The sequence below is a fragment of the Cricetulus griseus genome, chromosome 3 (genome assembly GCF_003668045.3).
Source record: "Cricetulus griseus strain 17A/GY chromosome 3, alternate assembly CriGri-PICRH-1.0, whole genome shotgun sequence".
NCBI classification, from domain to species: Eukaryota; Metazoa; Chordata; class Mammalia; order Rodentia; family Cricetidae; genus Cricetulus; species Cricetulus griseus.
The window spans coordinates 54986051-55003025 of record NC_048596.1 but is presented as its reverse complement, the minus strand read 5'-3'; the positions used below and the strand labels follow the sequence as shown (position 1 = coordinate 55003025).

At 49.6% G+C, this 16975-nt stretch overlaps 1 protein-coding gene and 1 long non-coding RNA gene across 7 annotated transcripts in view; both read right to left on the bottom strand.

Moving 5' to 3' along the window:
• LOC103160214 overlaps nucleotides 1–5090 on the bottom strand; it is a 47480-nt gene extending 42390 nt beyond the window's left edge. Inside the window, exons 1-2 of the long non-coding RNA XR_004769054.1 lie at nucleotides 4778–5090; nucleotides 595–724 (exon numbers count right to left, since the gene is read on the bottom strand). This is a non-coding gene — a long non-coding RNA (uncharacterized LOC103160214). The remainder of the gene's footprint in view (nucleotides 1–594; nucleotides 725–4777) is intronic.
• Nucleotides 5091–8519: 3429 nt separating this feature from the next.
• Ssh3 (slingshot protein phosphatase 3) lies at nucleotides 8520–16433 on the bottom strand. 6 transcript variants are annotated; one of them, XM_035442049.1, is made up of 15 exons: nucleotides 16152–16433; nucleotides 15644–15684; nucleotides 14871–15102; nucleotides 13339–13454; nucleotides 13195–13266; nucleotides 12939–13004; nucleotides 12634–12822; nucleotides 12465–12558; nucleotides 12150–12278; nucleotides 11989–12035; nucleotides 11710–11871; nucleotides 11201–11347; nucleotides 10786–10986; nucleotides 10423–10696; nucleotides 8520–9446 (listed from the first exon to the last, which is right to left on the bottom strand). In XM_035442049.1, exons 1-15 carry the CDS (start codon nucleotides 16215–16217, stop codon nucleotides 9150–9152), a joined length of 2133 nt encoding a protein of 710 aa, XP_035297940.1. In that variant the 5' UTR covers nucleotides 16218–16433; the 3' UTR covers nucleotides 8520–9149. The 6 variants fall into 6 exon arrangements, with proteins under 6 accessions (XP_035297940.1, XP_035297941.1, XP_035297944.1 ...); XM_035442050.1 differs by having other exon boundaries at nucleotides 15644–15681; XM_035442053.1 differs by lacking the exon at nucleotides 15644–15684.
• Nucleotides 16434–16975: the final 542 nt, after the last annotated feature.

Below are 16975 nucleotides of genomic sequence, written 5' to 3'. Positions count from 1 at the left end.
CCCTGCTGTACAATATGCTTTCTGTGAATTTACCTCTTTTGGTACTGCATATAAATGGGATCTTACCTTATTTGAGCTTTTGTGTGTGGTTTAATTCACTTAGCATAATATGTTCAGGTTGTAGCCAAGTTGTGCCATGGTAATAATAATCCTTTTATGCACATACACAGTTTATTCATTTATTATCATATTCATAAGTATTTGGATTCTTTTGTTTGTTTGTTTGTTTGTTTTTTCAAGACAGGGTTTCTCTGTGCAGCTTTGGAGCCTATCCTGGCACTCGCTCTGGAAACCAGGCTGGCCTCAAACTCACAGAGATCCACCTGCCTCTGCCTCCCGAGTGTTGGGATTAAAGGCGTGCACCACCACTGCCTGGCTTTTCCCCTATTTTTTAAAATTATTTTTTTTACATCATGTTTCTCCTTCCCTCCTCTCTTCCCAGTCCCTCCTCCCACCCCTACTCCCAGACCATTTCTTCTCCATTTCTCTTCAGGAAAGGGCAGGCCTCCCATGGACATCAACCAGACATGGCATCTCAAGTTGCAGTGAGACCAGGCACCTCCCTCTTAGACCACACACCCTGCTGCCACTTACCTTCAGCCAGGGGAGTAGGAGCAAACATAGAGCACCAGCAGGGCCATCAGGAGGATAAGAGCTCTCCTTGGCTTATTTCTTGAGGAAGGAGAGCACTTGTAGTCCCCTGGAGTCCTGAGCCATTCCATATCTAGGGACAAAACAGGCAACTGATTGCTCACTTGCCCCTCTTTTATACCGTCCCCCTGTTTTGAAGGCGACTTTGCATCCACCTCAAGCAAGACAAGTAGGAGAATTCAGAATCTTTGATAAATTAAACAGCCTGTCCTTGAGTCTTTCTCCTTTCAGTCTTATCTCTGTTTTGTTTGTTTTATGTTTTTGGTTTTTTGAGACAGGGTTTCTCTGTGTAGTCCTGGAAATCACTCAGTAGACCAGGCTGGCCTTGAACTCACAGAGATCCACCTGCCTCTGCCTCCCAGCCTCCTGGGATTAAAGGCACCTGTCACCACTGCCCGGCTCAGTCTTATCTATTTGTGCCTTCCTCAAGAGATACCACTGCCTTGAATCTCTGGACACCTGTCTCTGAAAGAGTAATTTTTGGGTAGGACTGGAGAAAAGCAGGATCCGCCAAATCACCCTGAAGATGGAGCTGCAGGTGGTAATGTCATCCTTTTGCAGCAGTCTGGTAATCTGGTATTACAGATATAGCTTCCCAAAACCAAAGGGGTTATACACAGGAGAGAAATGACCCTGGGAAAGAGTTGGTTATCGGAGAAGAGAGTCTAGTACGAACATAAATCAAAGGGATATCCACCATTGTTCTTTAAGAGTGTTTCACGGGGGCTGGAGAGATGGCTCAGAAGTTAAGAGCACTGGCTGCTTTTCCAGAGGTCCTGAGTTCAATTCCCAGCAACCACATGATGGCTCACAACCATCCGTTATGAGATCTGGTGCTCTCTTCTGGTGTGCGGATATACATGGAAGCAGAATGTTGTATACTTAATAAATAAATAAAATCTAAAAAAAAAAGTGTTTCACGGAGCCTGGCAGTGGTGGCACATGCCTTTAATCCCAGCACTCGGGAGGCAGAGGCAGGCAGACCTCTCAGTTTGAGGCCAGCCTGGTGTACAAAGTGAGTTCCAGAACAGGCTCCAAAGCTACACAGAGAAACCTTGTCTTGAAAACCCCTCCCCCTAAAAAAAGATTCCTTCATGGTTTAAGTTTCATTTCTCCGGTATAGCTCTTCCCTTAAGCTCTAGGAAAGGAGGTTCATAGACCTTTCTACACTTTATTCATTTGTTTTCTCAGTGGGCTGGTACTGTACAAAATATGCCAACCATCTGGCTCTGGCCTCATAGTCATCTGCATGGTCACACTCTTCCTCTATAGGAATGGCTGTATGAAGGCAAAGGATAATTTACAGACTCCAGTCTGGTTCCCTTTACAGAAAACTATTCATTGGTACATATTATGTGTCAACTATACATCAAGCAGAGAGTAAAACAAACACCAAAATCTGTCTTTAGGACTATCTAGTCAGGAGTACAGATGGTTCTCTATGTGTCACAGGCTGTAAAAAGGGTCCCTAGAATACCTTTTTCATAATTTTTGACATACACTTTACACAAATATTAGGTAGCTCATATGTAGTCTCCTCTTTTTCTAGGTATAGAATGACTTGGGAATAGTCTCTCCTTCTTTGGAATCTCCAGAGCAGTGACCTAGACTTTAAATGCTACAATAATTTCTACTTAAATTATGTGTTTGGACTCATAATTATTTCCCTGTCAGATCCCATGTTTCCTGGAAGAAAGATTATATTATATATCATCACATTCTACAGAGTACCCCACATAGTACCACATACATAATAGGTGTTTTAAAATGTTCATGGGAGCAGGGTGATGGTGGCACATATTTAAAGTCCCAGCACTCAGGAGGCAGAGGCAGGCTGACCTCTGAGTTCAAGGCCAGCCTGGTCTACAGAGTGAATTTCTGGGCAACCAGGGCTACACAGAAAACCCTGTCTCAAAAAACCAAAACTGTTCATGGGGCTGGAGAGATGGCCTAGTGCTCTAATGCTCTTGCAGAGGACCCAGGTTTGACCATCAGCACCCACTTGGTTGCTCACAGCATCCCTAATTTCAGTTCCAGGAGGATCTGGTGCCCTCTACTGACCTCCATGGGCACCAGGCATGCACATGGTAGGTACACATACATATATGTAAGTAAACAGGCATTCACATAAAGTAAAATGAATTAATCTACAAACAAATTTCTTGGAATAGCTTTCACATAAAAATGTTTGTTAGAGGGCTGGAGAGATGGCTCAGAGGTTAAGGGCTGCTCTTCCAGAGGTCCTGAGTTGAATTCCCAGCACCCACATGGTGGCTCACAACCATCTGTAATAAGATCTGGTGCCCTCTTCTGGCTTGCAGGCATACATGCAGGTAGAATACTGTAATAAATAAATTAACTGAAAAAATGTTTGTTAGATGAATGGACATTCTTTGTGAAGTTATGGAGGACCCAGATTAAAGTACAAAGACTATTCAGGGGCTGGAGAGATGGCTCAGAAGTTAAGAGCACTGGCTCAGGACCTCTGGAAGAGCAGTTAATGCTCTTAACCTCTGAGCCATCTCTCCATCATCTAAGAATCTTAGGAAAGGAAAGGTATCTTCCCCACTACCTGATGTTGGACCTTGGGTCATCCCTACATACTGTGCCCGTGAGTGCACTGGCCTTCAGCAGCAAACCTTGAGTGAGTAGACTCAACCTGTAAATACATGATCCTACCCGAAAAGAATGGGTATGCCCAGAAATAAAAGTTAGTTAAAAAATTAGGGATCTGGCCAAGCAGTGTGGCTACATGCCTTTAATCCCAGCACTTGGGAGGCAGAGGCAGGCAGATCTCTGTGAGTTTGAGGCCAGCCTGGTCTGAGTTCCAAGGCAGCCAGGCTACAGAGAAACCCTGTCTTGAAAAACAAAACAATCTGAGGTGTGTGTGGGGGGGTCCTGGCTCAGCACTTAAGAGCATTTGTTGCTCTTGTAGAGGACCAGATTTGATTCCTAGCACCCACATTGGGGGGGCGGTGTTTATAACCATGCTTAACTTCAGTTCCAGAGAACCTGACACCATTTCTGACCTCCATCAGCACCAGGTACTCACCTGGTATACATACATACAGGCAAATTGCCCCCACACATAAATAAACCTTAAAACAAAACAAAAAAACATGAGTTGGGCCCGGTGGTAGTGGCTCACGCTTTTAATCCCAGCACTAGGGCGGCAGAGGCAGGTGGGTCTCTGTAAGTTCGAGACCAGCCTGCTCTACAAGAGCTAGTTCTTGGACAGCCTCCAAAGCCACAGAGAAACCCTGTCTCGAAAACAAAAACAAAAACAAAAACAAAAACATGAGTTGGCATTACTCTTATTTGTGCCCATAAAAACTGAAGCTCAAGGTGTAATAAGTCTGCACCCAAATCACAAACCCAGGTTTGACTGGATCACATCCCGAGCTGAGATTCTTGCTTAAAAAAAATCTCAATGCCCCCACCACCTTTTTTTTCTTGCACTTAGTAGTGACTAAATGGAGGTAAAATGTATGGCTAGAAAACACCTTTGGGGATTATTTGCTTCAATATCTTTATTTATTTATTTATTTATTATTATTTTTAAAATCTTTTATTATTTTTTTAAATTTATTTTTAAGACAAATTCTTATAGCCTTGGCTGGCCGGGACTCAATATGTACATCAATCAGGTTGGCCTTGAACTCACAGAGACCCATTTTCATCTAAAGGCGTGCACCACATCCTGCTTCAAAGTTCCTTCCTTGGGCTGGAGATAGATGGCTCAGGGGTTAAGAGCACTGACTGTTCTCCCTGAGTTCAATTCCCAGCAACCACATGGTGGCTCACGACCATCTGTAATGGGATTTGGTGCCCTCTTCTGGCCTGCACTGTATACATGATAAATAAATAAATCTTTAAAAAAAAAAAAAAAAAAAAAAAAAAAGTTCTTTCCTTATTTCGTGAACTTGGGTTCAACGAAATGAAGGCATTTGCCTTCTATTCCAGGGCAAACCTCATTGTGTCGGGCGGGAACAAGGACGAGTACTGAAGCTGGGGGTCAGCCTGGAGTCCCAACTCTTTGGAGGCAGAGTCAGGTCCAAGCCCTGGTCTCCACATACACTCAGCGCCCACTACCACGGCCCGCTGTCCGCTCGCGCCGGAGGAGTACCTGTGTGCGGCGCGCAGGCGCTCGGCTGAGGACGACAAGATTTAGAAACTGACTCAGAGGAGCCGCACGTTATAGGCCAGAGCAAAACACTGTTCTTGCCAGGCTCCTGGAGACGCGGAGGCCCCGGGAGAGCGCGGACGCCAGGATACCCAGGGGAATTTGACTGCGATGTTCCCGAGAGACAAGGCAAGTTCATCACTTTCTCCCGCAATGGTCTGCACATCCGGTAGTCTAGCTCCTAGCTTCTAAGCGAGAAACATTCTAACCCCTCACAGAACTGTCCGGTTTACCGGTGGGTCGGGGTTCCCATGGAAACGAGAGGATTTCTTTGCGCCTGCGCAGCTGCGCCAGGCACGCTGGGAAATGTAGTTTTTGGTTTGCCATTCATAGTCCTGAGAAATGACCACAAGATGGCGCCCGAGCGTCGCGGTTGGTTCTAATGAGTAGAGTCACTGTCGCTGTTACTGTGGCCTGAGGCAAGGCCGCCAGAGCCTGATAAGTCGTAGACGCCCTAGCTGTGAGACGTCTACGGTGCGGAGTAGGGGCGGAAGCGCGAGCTATGAGGAGGGTGTGAGTTTGCTGTGTTTTTATACTGCCTAACGAGGTGTTGCCCTGGCTCCTGACCGGAAGAAGGCTTTGAGGATGGGAACTAGCACAAGATGGGGCTACCTTGAGAGATGAACCAAGTGTTCAAGTCGGGCTGCGGTATCAGGTGGGAATTGAATGGGGACCCTGAAAGCAGGCGCTTTCTGGTGTTTTCAGGAGGCTCTCCACCGCTTGAGCACCAGTGTAAAATCAGTGAGTTGACCTCTGAGAAACAGACGTCTCCGTGTCCGGAGTTAGGCTCCCGGGCTGAAATCTAGAAACCCAGGATCGGATTGAGACTCTGTTAGATACTCAGAAATTTCTTCTGAGTCTTGGTTTCTAAACACTGGTGTTTGTAAGCCCTGCCCTTTATCCCTCTGAGAGTACTGCAAGGTGACTTGGGTGTTAGGCTGGATGGCCCTTACTGTAAATAGGTGCAACTTCCTGGAAGGAAATTAGGCAATGTCTCACGAAATTAAAAATGCAGTCTTTGCTTTAGCAATTTTAGAAATGTGTCCTACAGAGTTAGCCGCAAACGAAGTATTTTTGCAAACAAAAATACAGACAAAACTACATAGTGAAATGCTACTTGGAATGTGATTTTTAAAAAATGTAAACAGACTGTTAATAAATGGTCTTTTATATAGCCCAGGAAGTGGCACAAACCTTTAATCCCAAAACTGGGGAGGCAGAGGCAGGCAGATCTCTGAGTTCAAGGCCAACCTGGTCTACAGAGTAAGTTTGAGGACAACCAGGGTTACAAAGGGAAACCCTGTCTCAAAAAATAAAATACAATAAATTTAAAGGTCACTTAAGTACATAATAGATTTTATAAAATTTAATGTGTATGGTTAATTTTTTTTTTGTATGTTGATGCTTGGTGTTGAACTCAGGGCCATGAACATGCTATGCAAACCCTTTACCACTGAAGAAGCTATGGCTGGGTTTTTTGTTGTTTTCTTTTTGGTCTTTTGAGACAGGGTTTCTCTGTGTAGCCTTGGCTGTCCTGAAACTCATTCTGTAGACTAGGCTGGCCTCCAACTCACAGAGATTTGTATGGCTGGGTATTTTAATTGGGGCACATTTTAATGTGAAAGTTATGTGAAACTTGTGGTTTGAAATTATTTCAAAGTGCTCTATAGAATTTTTAGGTGTTGTTTCGAGATGGGGGTTTCTCTGTGTAACCCTGACTGTCCTGGAACTCTGTAGACCAGGCTGTATTTGAACTCACAGCGATTGACCTGTCTCTGCCTTTTGAGGGCTAGGATTAAAGATGTGCCCTGCTGCCACTATCATCACCACCGCCACCACCCCCAACCTAGGGTTTTAATAAGCTGCTGTTTAGGGCCACCAGGAGGAATCAGTGGATCCAGCACCTGCCAGAGTTTGATCCCTAGAAACTACATGTTGGGAGAACTGACTCCTCTGTTTTCCTGACCTCTACCTACAAGCTGTGGCATAAGTATGTACAGGCACACACACACAAAGCATAAAAATGTAATTAAAATTTTTAAAATGCTATCACCTACATTTCCAAAGAAAACATATCCTAGTATATTTAACTACATAGCCTCAGAAGCTATGAAGAACCATTGCTTGTGAAGATGGGAAGAGAGGCACTAAAAGAGTAGGACAGAGAATAAACTCTCATTTTCTGTTAAACTCTCTAGCAATCTGTTTAATTTTTGTATACACATATCTTAATTACTTGTCTGTATTTTTGATGCAAATAGTTTTCTTTCTAGTCTTTGTTTCCCCAAAGCTGAATCCTTATTTCTTAGGGTCCTTGTGAATAGAGAATTAGAAGGAGCTGAGCTAGCAGCAGGAAGAGGGCTGTCCTCCTGACACTTGATCTGACCAGCCCTCAGCCCTAGCCTCTGCAGTATGGTGTGACTCCTGGTTGGGAGGGAAGGCAGTCAGTCCCACATCTGCTCAGTGCCTTGGGTCAGTAATGAACCCCCCCTCTGACCCCATGCATGTCACCAGATGTGTTTAAATGACTCTTATTCCAGAGAGCACTCAGAAGATGATCTCTAGCTGTAAGTGATCTATATTTCTCTAAACAAAAACCAAAGAGAAGTGGGGTGCTTATGGCTTCCCAGGCTTGCTTTGTTTTACAAAAAGAAACAGACTCTGGATGCAGTGACTTGGAAGTGATGAAGCCCGGGCTGAGACTCTCAGGTCTCCTCACCCAGAGCTCTCCATTTTAGGGTTAGGATAGGACTGGGAATCCCCCAAGGGTATGGGAAAGACTTCGATGAAACTGGACATGTGTGATACTCATGTCTGGAGTCAGTTCTGGCACTGAACACAGTTACCACAAACCAGTGTAGTATGTCACAGTGTCATAAAACACTAGGATGGAAATGACAATGACAATGATAGAAGCACTAACTCCTTCCTTCTTTTTCTTTTTAGTTTTAAAGTTTTTCGAGACAGGGTTTCTCTGTAGCCCTGTAAGCCTAGCTGTACTAGAACTCACTCTGTAGACCAGACTGGCCTCAAACTCATAGAGATCATCCTGCCTCGGTCTCCCAAATGTTGGGATTAAAGTTGTGCCCAGCTTGGAAGGTGATTCTTTTTTTTTTTTTTTTTTTTTTGGTTTTTTGAGACAGGGTTTCTCTGTGTGGCTTTGGAGCCTATCCTGGCACTCGCTCTGGAGACCAGGCTAGCCTCGAACTCACAGAGATCCGCCTGTCTCTGCCTCCCGAGTACTGGTATTAAAGGTGTGCACCACCACTGCCCGGCTGGAAGGAGATTCTTAGAATCCAAATATCCTCAAAAACTAGCATCAAATGTCCCAAAGGAAGTTCAGCCCTAAGGACAGGCTTGTCCAGGGAGGCAGCAGCGTTCTACTTCCTCATAGTTAACTCCCTTTAGCTGTCCCAGCAGAACCACAACCCCATATAGGCTAGTTTCCCTGCACCTGTTAATGACAGGATGGCTAACATTTACCCAGGCCCTAGAGATGAGGAGATAGCACTGGCTATTCCTCCCCCACCGCCAACACACCACTCAACCTAAACAGGTCTGTCACAGACACCTGAGAGACATGAGGAAGCTGGAAGGAGTAGAAGACGCTATGTGTGGTGTGTAAACAGAGAAGGGTCTGATTGAAAGACAGATGGCTTTGTCACCAAATGAAAAAAAAAAAAACTTAATATGAAAATGTCTTTTATTTCTCAGTACAAAGCCAGATACTACACGACTATGAAAAACTTGACTGGCCAGAGATCTTCAAAAACAAGAAGACTCTCTTTAGCCCAGTGCCCTGAGACCCTGTGAGGGCCATGGGAGAACTCAGCAGCAGCAGAGATTCTGATCAGTTGTGTGAAGGGTGAACTCTGAGCCCCCTCAGAGCCTATGGGGCTGGGGACTGAAAGTGCTATCTACCTTTGTGGTCCCTGGACCCTTGGCCTAGCTGCCTGTAGGACTTCAGGAGGAGAGGTGGGAGGAATGGGACAGGATGGCCAAAAGTTGAGGGCAAGGGGGACATGAACCAGAAAACCTGCCCTAACAATTTAATTCCATAATGAAACTAGGGTGTTATTACCCTTTAAGGCACCATTAATGGTTCTACTCATATACCCTATGTAGAAAAAGTCTTGAGCCCTTGACAGGAAGACATGAGCTACCTGAGACCTAAGGCTGCAGGAAATGACAAAGGTCTAGGGACTGCTGGGGAGGAGCTAGCTATATGGAGTGTGCAGGCCCAGAGGTGCAAAGGTGCTCATCTGAGGAGCTGTGACCAGTCTGTTTAGTGTCTAGCGGGACAGAGTATAAAGGCTTAGGCCCCACCCTCCTCTCTGCTGTCGTCTACACTGGCCTGCCTCACCACTTTCCGGAGCCTAGGTGTAGAAGGCATACCAGCCTCCCGCTGCTCTTGCTCTTGTCCCTGCTCCTGGAAGGCCCGGGTCCTGCTAGCCACCAGGGCAGCACTATGAAGGGCAACCACAGACTGGCGAGACTTCAGGGCAGGCCAAGGCCCCCTGTGGGCCCTTTGGCTGTGACCACCTTTGGCTGTTGAAATCTGAGGGAAGGGATGAAGAGGCTCTTCATCTGAAGATTCATGGGAAGAGAAAACCTGGGTGGGGGAAGAAAAAGAACCACAGGGAGCTCAGAGCCAGGAAAGGGGTAGGTACACGCATCCCAAGGGGAAAAGAGCACCCAGCCCCTGTTTCTTGGCTGTACTTGCTTGAGCTTTCTTCTGGACCCTAGAAGCCTTCTTAGTCCCCCGAGCCTGACTTCAACCACCTTCTCCTCTCACCCCTCTGCCTTCATACATTCAATCCCGTAAGCCACAGCTGGACCCTGACAGGCACCAGGGCTCTGTGGGTGCAGTGTCAGGTACCTCATAGGATACTTGCTTTTGACAATAGCCCACCATTAATCCCACTCCTCCCTGTGGGTTCATGCCCAGCACCTAAATGCTCTGCCTGCACAGACTCCTTCTTTTCGGTTAGCCATGTGACTTCATGTCACATGTGGGGCCTGGCTTCCTCAGGCAAGGGCCAGCTTCCTGTCCTAGCTTGTGCCCAACAACTCTCAGCACACAGCATGCTTGTTTGTTCACTTAGTAGGTGACTGTGTGAGTACACAGTCTCGTCTCTGCCCGGTCCTTTGCTGTGTGGCTCCTCGGCGCACAGGAGGGACTTGAGGAATGCTCTTACCTATCCTCTCCAGTGCAGGAAGCTTTTCCAGCCATCAGCTGGCAGTAGAGCTCATGGCCCTGGGAAGATGCTCACTCCAAAGCTAGGAGCCAAGCCCTTAGGAAATGGAGCCAGTCTGTTAGGCTGATCTGCCACTGCTTAGACCCTGGGACCACTGTTCTTGCCTGGCCTGGCATAAAAGGAGGAGCCCAAAGGTGGTCCCCATCCTTGGGTACTCAGGACAGTCTTGAGCTGCCTGGCACAGAAAGGTGTAAAGTGGTCAGCATGGAGGAAGCAAGGACAACACCCTACTGTGAGGGGCCTACCAGAGCCTTAAGTCAAGCTCTAGCACTTGCTCCACATTCTCTTCTGCAAGGCTACTGTAGGCAGGGCTCTGCTGCTCAGACTCACCTCTGGCAGGTCTCCAGCCTCTGGGGTTCTCTCTGGCTCCGAGGAGGGCTCTAGGAGACTGATGGAGCGCATGACTCCTCGGAGGTTGATGCGGGGCCTCAGCCCAAGCTCTTCTTTGGGGGCTTCCTGGCTTTCCTTGGAACCTATAACCATCACCTCCCCACTGCCTCCTGGTTCTGGTGGAAGAGGTGGCAATGGTGTAGAAACTTCAGGTGCCAGGGGCTCCTCTGGGGAGACCACACCCACTTTCTGCTCCCAGACATGGCTCTGCCGGCTGTGAGGAGGTGGCTCTGAGTCAGCTCTGAGTGACACAGCAGCCACCCCCCAGTATACACATCTTCTCCCTTGTCCCCTCCCCCATACCTGGCAGTCAGAATGCCCTGGTAGGTCTGTAGCTGGCGCAGGAAGCCAGGGTTGGGGCGCACGATGGGCCGGAGCTCCTGCACATGGATCAGGGCTTGCTCCAGACCCCAGCCATACTGTTTCATGGCATAGGCCAGCACCGTGGCAGCAGAACGGCTGACACCCATCTTACAGTGGACTAGCACCCGAGTGCCCTGTGCTCTATGGAGGTGGGATATGGTTAGTCCATTCTCCCTCAACCCCAGTAGTCTGGAGACTGGGAAGGGGAAGGTAAGGGCTTAGGACCCAGCAGAGAGAAGGAAGTGAAACTAGAGAGGGCAACAGAGGGGACAGAACCAAGGGCAAGATGAGCAGGAGGAGGGCACCAGTCCCCACTGGAAGCTAAGGAGGGTGCAGAAGCTGGGAGGAACCCAACCTGGCACGCTCAATGAAGCGGTGTGTCTCCTTCCAGTGGGGCAGCAGCTGTGCTGATTCCTCGTCCCAGACACGCACGTTGTGATAGGTGAAGCGCTCAGGGAAGAAGTTGTCAATCTCCCGGGCCATGTTCAGGATGTGGCTAACCCTGTGCCAGAGGGTCCAAAACCAGACTGATGTGGCAAAGGAACCAAGCGCACCACGGGCCATTTCTGTTTGGTTCTTGGTTCTGAGTCTGGGGTGGCAACACTTGGAGTAGGAAAATAACTGAACCAGCCATCAGCTGACTGACCTAGGGCACAGTGTGTTACTCTGTTGGGAATGAGTTTCCCTGAGGAGGAGTAAACACTAACCCTCGTCCATGATTCAGACTGCAGTTAGCTTAAAGCTAAGCTGAGGTTAGGGGGCTCCCAGCTACAGCAGGTCTCCCAGCAGCCCACAGTGGGGGATGGCAGGTTCCTTTCAGAAGTGGTATCCACATCCCTACCAAAAGAAGGCATTTTCTTATACCTGAAGAGGTGGCCAGGCTGGCAGGAACCTCTTCTGCTTGGCAAGTGCCCACCAGCACCCCTTGTCTTAGAGACCTCATCTCTGCACCATTGTGTGTGCTTAGTGGGGCAAATGGCCATGCTGTTGAGGCCTTTGACACAAGTGAGTGCAGCATCCCCAGGACTGGGTTAAAGCAGAAAGAGCAGTGCTGGGGGTGATCTAAGGTTCCAGAAACTGGCCAGGCTACCCCACAGGAAGGCTGAGAGAATGATGGGCAGTCCTGCAGCTGGGGAACCCTACCTGTTTCTCTGAAGTTCCTCCAGATTGGCAGCATTCCACTCAGAGCCCTGTGGAGTAGGAGCAGAAGAGCACTGGGCTCCTGTGTCTTGCCTCTAGCTACAGGACCTGTCACAGCAGCTGCATGGGTGATCTGGTCCCCACCTCCAACAGCCTGCACTCACCAAGTAGAGGTGGGGGAAGATGCGGGAGGCTCGGTCTTGCTGGGCCATAAGCAGCAACATCTGGTTGTCAATAAAGTCACGGTACTGCTGAAGAGGGCATCCCAGACGCAGCTCCAGGGCCTGGCGGATCTATGGGAGTGGTGCAAGGGAAGAGAGTTTAGATCACCATACCTGTGAAGCCTCTGAGGATGGGACCCTGTCCCATCTACACAGAGCTAAAAGTCAGGGATTAGGGAATGCCTCGGGGCTGGAGGAAACAAGGGGAAGAAAGGCCCCAAAGAAAGGTGAATCTGGTGGCCCAGCCACCTTGCCCACCTCTTTGGAAGTAACACTCTCTAGGTCACTGGTGTCCAACACCTGCCACAGCTCAGCCAGGATCGCCTGCTCCATCTGCTCTTGTTCCGAGGCCCTGGTAGTGATCTTTCAGTAAGAGGCCATCCCTTCACTGTGGTACCACCCCAATCCCCACCCCTCCAGCACTGACTGTCCAGGCTCAGCAATAGGTGGTCGCAGGGACTCCAGGTCAGACATGGCCATCCACTCATTGAGGCAACCCTGGTCAGAGTTCACTTTCTCCATGTAGTGCGTGGCCCAGACAAGGGCACTGCCACCAGGCACAAGGCCGCTGCCTAGAGCTGCCTCACATGCCTGGTGCAATACCTGCAGTGTGGCCCTGGGACAAGAAAAACAGGCTAAGACACGCACCTTCTTACTTGGTTCCCTCTCCTGGGCCTGGAGGCCATCTCCCAAGAAGAGGTTGGCCTAAGGCTAGGCTACTGCAGCACTTACCACATGGTCTGGATGGAGACTGGCTTGAAGATTCGGCTCTGACCACCAGATGTCACACTGAAGCCCCTACAGGAGACCCAGGGAAGGTAGAACCACAAATCAGGCTCTCAGAGAACCTGTTCATTTGTCAGATGGGGGAGGCTGAGGCCTAGAGTTAGGTGATTTTCCCAAGATCACACAGTAAAAAAGAGTAAGTCTCAGACCTAGTCCCACTATTCTTCAATTCTTGCCCCCCCCCACTGTTGCCACCTCTTACCCATCGCCATCCAGGTACACCTGGGCGTCACTCCAGAGGGGCAAGACCAGGCCCAGGGTGCAGCTGTGGGAACTGATAGAACAGGAGAGCCATTGTCCCTCAGCACCTCCATCTTTGTCCCAACCCTCTTCTCTCTGTTCCTACCTGCTGTCAGGAAAGTCCACTCCCAGAAGGATGGTCTCCTGACTCAGACACTCTCCAGTGGACACTACCAGCAGGTAACGGAGTCGTGGAGGCCGGGCTGCCTCCAGCTGGGCTGCCTGGGAAAATGGAAGAAGCCCTGGAATCATAGGAGCTCCCACATAGACACACCTTGTGCCTTGCTAGCCCCTGTTCCCCCAAACTCCCATACAGAATATCAGTGGCTACTTGAGAACACAGCAATACTCAAATTTTGTAATTTATGGCTCAACAAACTTTTTTTTGAAGCCTCAAATGGGGAGTGTAAGAAAAGGAGGGGAGGCTGGGCGTGGTGGCGCACAACTTTAATCCCAGCACTTAGGGAGGCAGAGCAGGCAGATCTCCGTGAGTTTGAGGCCAGCCGGGTCTACAAAGCAAGTTTCAGGACAGCTAGGATGTTACACAGAGACACCCTGTCTCGAAACACTACCCCCTCACCCCCCAAAGAGGAGGGGAGGATAGCATTGTTAGAGGTAGCCTCATTTTTGTTTCTGCCTAGCAAAGAGGTTTTATCTTTTTAAAAATTATTTTATTTGTAAGGATGCTTTGTCTGCATGTATTTTTGTGCATCTCACGCATGCCTGGTACTGAGATTCCAGGAGAGTGTTGGCAATCCTGAGACTGGAGTTAGAGATGGTTGTGAGATGCCATGTAGTTACTGGGAATTGAACCTGGTTTCTCTGAAAGAGCAATTAGAGATCTTAACCCCTGGGCCATCCCTCCAGCCTTGCAAGGAGGGTTTTAATAACCCTGCCACTAGCCAATATTTTAAGATATGCCTTCTACCAAAGGAACGATGTTGGGCCTCATACATGCTAGAAGGATTTATAAAGGGTTAGAACAGTACTCCTGGGGCTGGAGGGATGGCTTAGTGGTTAAGAGCACTGACTGCTCTTCCAGGACTGAAGCTCAATTCCTAGGGTCCACATGGCAGCTCACACCTGTCTGTAGCTCCAATTCCAGGGCTTCTGACACCCATCACACAGGCAAAACACCAAAGAACATAAAAATAAATTTAAAAAAAAGAACAACATTCCTGTTCTAAACCCTGCTTTACCAAAGCCTACATCTTGTTTTTCATGCTTTGCTGCCAACAGCAAGTATCTGCCTCCACACTCTTTCAGGAGCTGGCTCTTAGGCTCCAGTAGACCCCAGCCCTCTGTGGGCACTCTGTTTGCCTAGCTGGCACACTAGCTGCCAACATGCTTCACAAAGCCTGGGAGTATGAGTCCATCTCTGGGCAACTCACTAGTATCAACAGGGGCCTCCTGTGGATTAACAGAAACCTCCCTCATGTAACCCCCACCTCACGGCTCATACATGACAAACCTCCCTTGTCTTTTCACAGCTCTCTGCAGACAGACATGATCTTGCCCTGATAAGATGCTTCTAGCTGAAGTGGCAGAATTCTCGGGGACTGGGTAATTCCCCCCATCAACTGCCTAGGTGCCCCCTAATCTCACAGCATTGTTCCTCAATAGACACAAGTCCCTTACCAGGCGGATGTCATCCTGTGGCCTCAGCAGCTCCACCATGAGGTGCAGGTGCTGCCTTTGCACTTGTTTCCAGGGACTCTGGAATTCTTGCCCATTGTCGGTCTGGTCCTCAGTGGGCTGCTTCTCACACAAGGGTTCCTCCATTGGCTCAGAGTCTGCCTCAGCCGAATCATTACCATCTCCTCCATCCTGAAGTCCCAGGACAGCTCCTCGGAGCACTGCAAAACTCTGCCTAGCAGAGCGACGGGGAAATGGTTCTGACCATAGGTTTTCAAACTTTAGCAAGAGTCCCCTGAAGGGATGCTGAAATGGATTGCTGGCCTGCTCTCCTGAGTCAGCTCTCCTGGAGTGAGGCACAGTTTGGATTTTTAACCAGGACCCTGATAGTGGTCAGAGGGCCAGCCAGCCTTGGGCTCACTTCTGGGGATGTGCCCCTTTTCTGGGTGGGCTTAGGTGCTCCAAACTTGTCCAGGCACCTATACATCTTCAGGTCCCATCCTGCCCCTGGACCTGTGATCACTGGCCTGGGCCAAGGTCCAGGTAATGTGTGAAATAATCCACTGACCAGGGCCAAGGTAGCCCTGCTGGTTCTTCCACACGCCAAGGATGTGATGTTTGCCAGTTCCACCCACAGCCCCTGGCTCCCACCTAAGCATGAGTTTTATCAGAGTACTTCAATGAATCCTTGGTCCCAAGCAAGACACCTGGAATCCACTATAGCAGCAGCCAGGCCACAGGCTATAAGGAAGTGTGTGTCCGGAGAAGGGACTCACCTGCGCTGGAGCCAGCCTCTACGCCTGACCACTCGGTCCTGCTGAGAAAGCAGCCCGGGGACAGAATGAAAGATCAGCCCCCAGGACAGGAAGCACTCAAAACCCTATCCTCCTCTCCCCTCAGGGGAACCCTAGGTGGAAAACCAAACCAAACCAAACCAAAAGAAAAACAAAAAACAAAACAACCCTCCTCTCTCTAAGTCGCTCACCTCCACAGGCCCCAGGGGAGTCCCTGCCTAAGTCTGGGCACAGCGGGGCTGCAAGGGCAGGGGGTTGCAGAGTGTGGGAGGGATCTGGGCCTCTGCAGACTGGGTTGGCTCTCAGGACTTCGCATCTACCTACGTCGAGCTCCCGGGAGCCTCAGGATCTCCCAAGTGCTCTGGAACAGCAGACTCAAGGTCCCTCTCCTCCTACTCCCAGGCGTGAGGCCGGCTGCCAGAGGCAGGACGTGCTTCCTCAGGCCCAGCTGGCAGCCAGCTGCGAAAGGGTAGGACCAAGCTAAACTCACCGTGGGTCCCACAGGCGAGGAGTGGCCACTAGCCGGCGGCGAGCGACTCACTGTGACCAGAGCCATAAGGCCAGGCCCGAGTCACCTGGACGAAAGCCCGGCACGACCCCTCCCACAGCCCTACGGTCAGTCCCTGCCTTCGCAGGACCAGGAAGAAGAGATTGGAGTCACTAGGGCTTGGCACCTCCTCGGGAGCGGCCCTTAAAGGGCCCGACTGGTGCCCAGTCCGGCCCCACAGAGCTCGCACCGATCGGCCGCGGCCCCACCCCTTCAGTCTCCGTTCTGCTCGCCCCGCCCCGTCCACGCTGGAGGCGGGGTTGAGGGTGGGGCCAAGGGCGGGGCGCAGGTAAGGGGTCCAGAGTTCACGTTCTTCCCTGGTTTTGGAGGCTATTCCCACAGGAGGCGCCCAGCCCTCTTTGCAGTAAAATCACCTGAGTAGCTACACACCTCCACTGGTTTATGCTCAGGCTTCTGAGAAGGAAGGAGCAAGGACAATAGGTTTTGTTTGTTTGAGACAGGGTTCCACTATGTAGCTCTGATATGACTGCAACTCACTTTGTGGACCAGGCTGGCCTGGAACTCGCAAAAATCCATCTGTGTCTGCCTCTCAAATGCTGGGATTAAAGATTTCTGACACAATGCCTGGAGCGACTGGGTCTTACATCTACCATCCCATTCCAAACTTGTTCTCCTTTTGTCTTGGCCTTCTTTCCTCCACTCAATTTAGGAGACCAGCAGGCTTCTGAGGAAATGAATTTGGGTCTTAGCAATAGCCTACAAAGCCCATAGGCATTTCAGGGCCACTCTAGTAGTGAACAGGACAG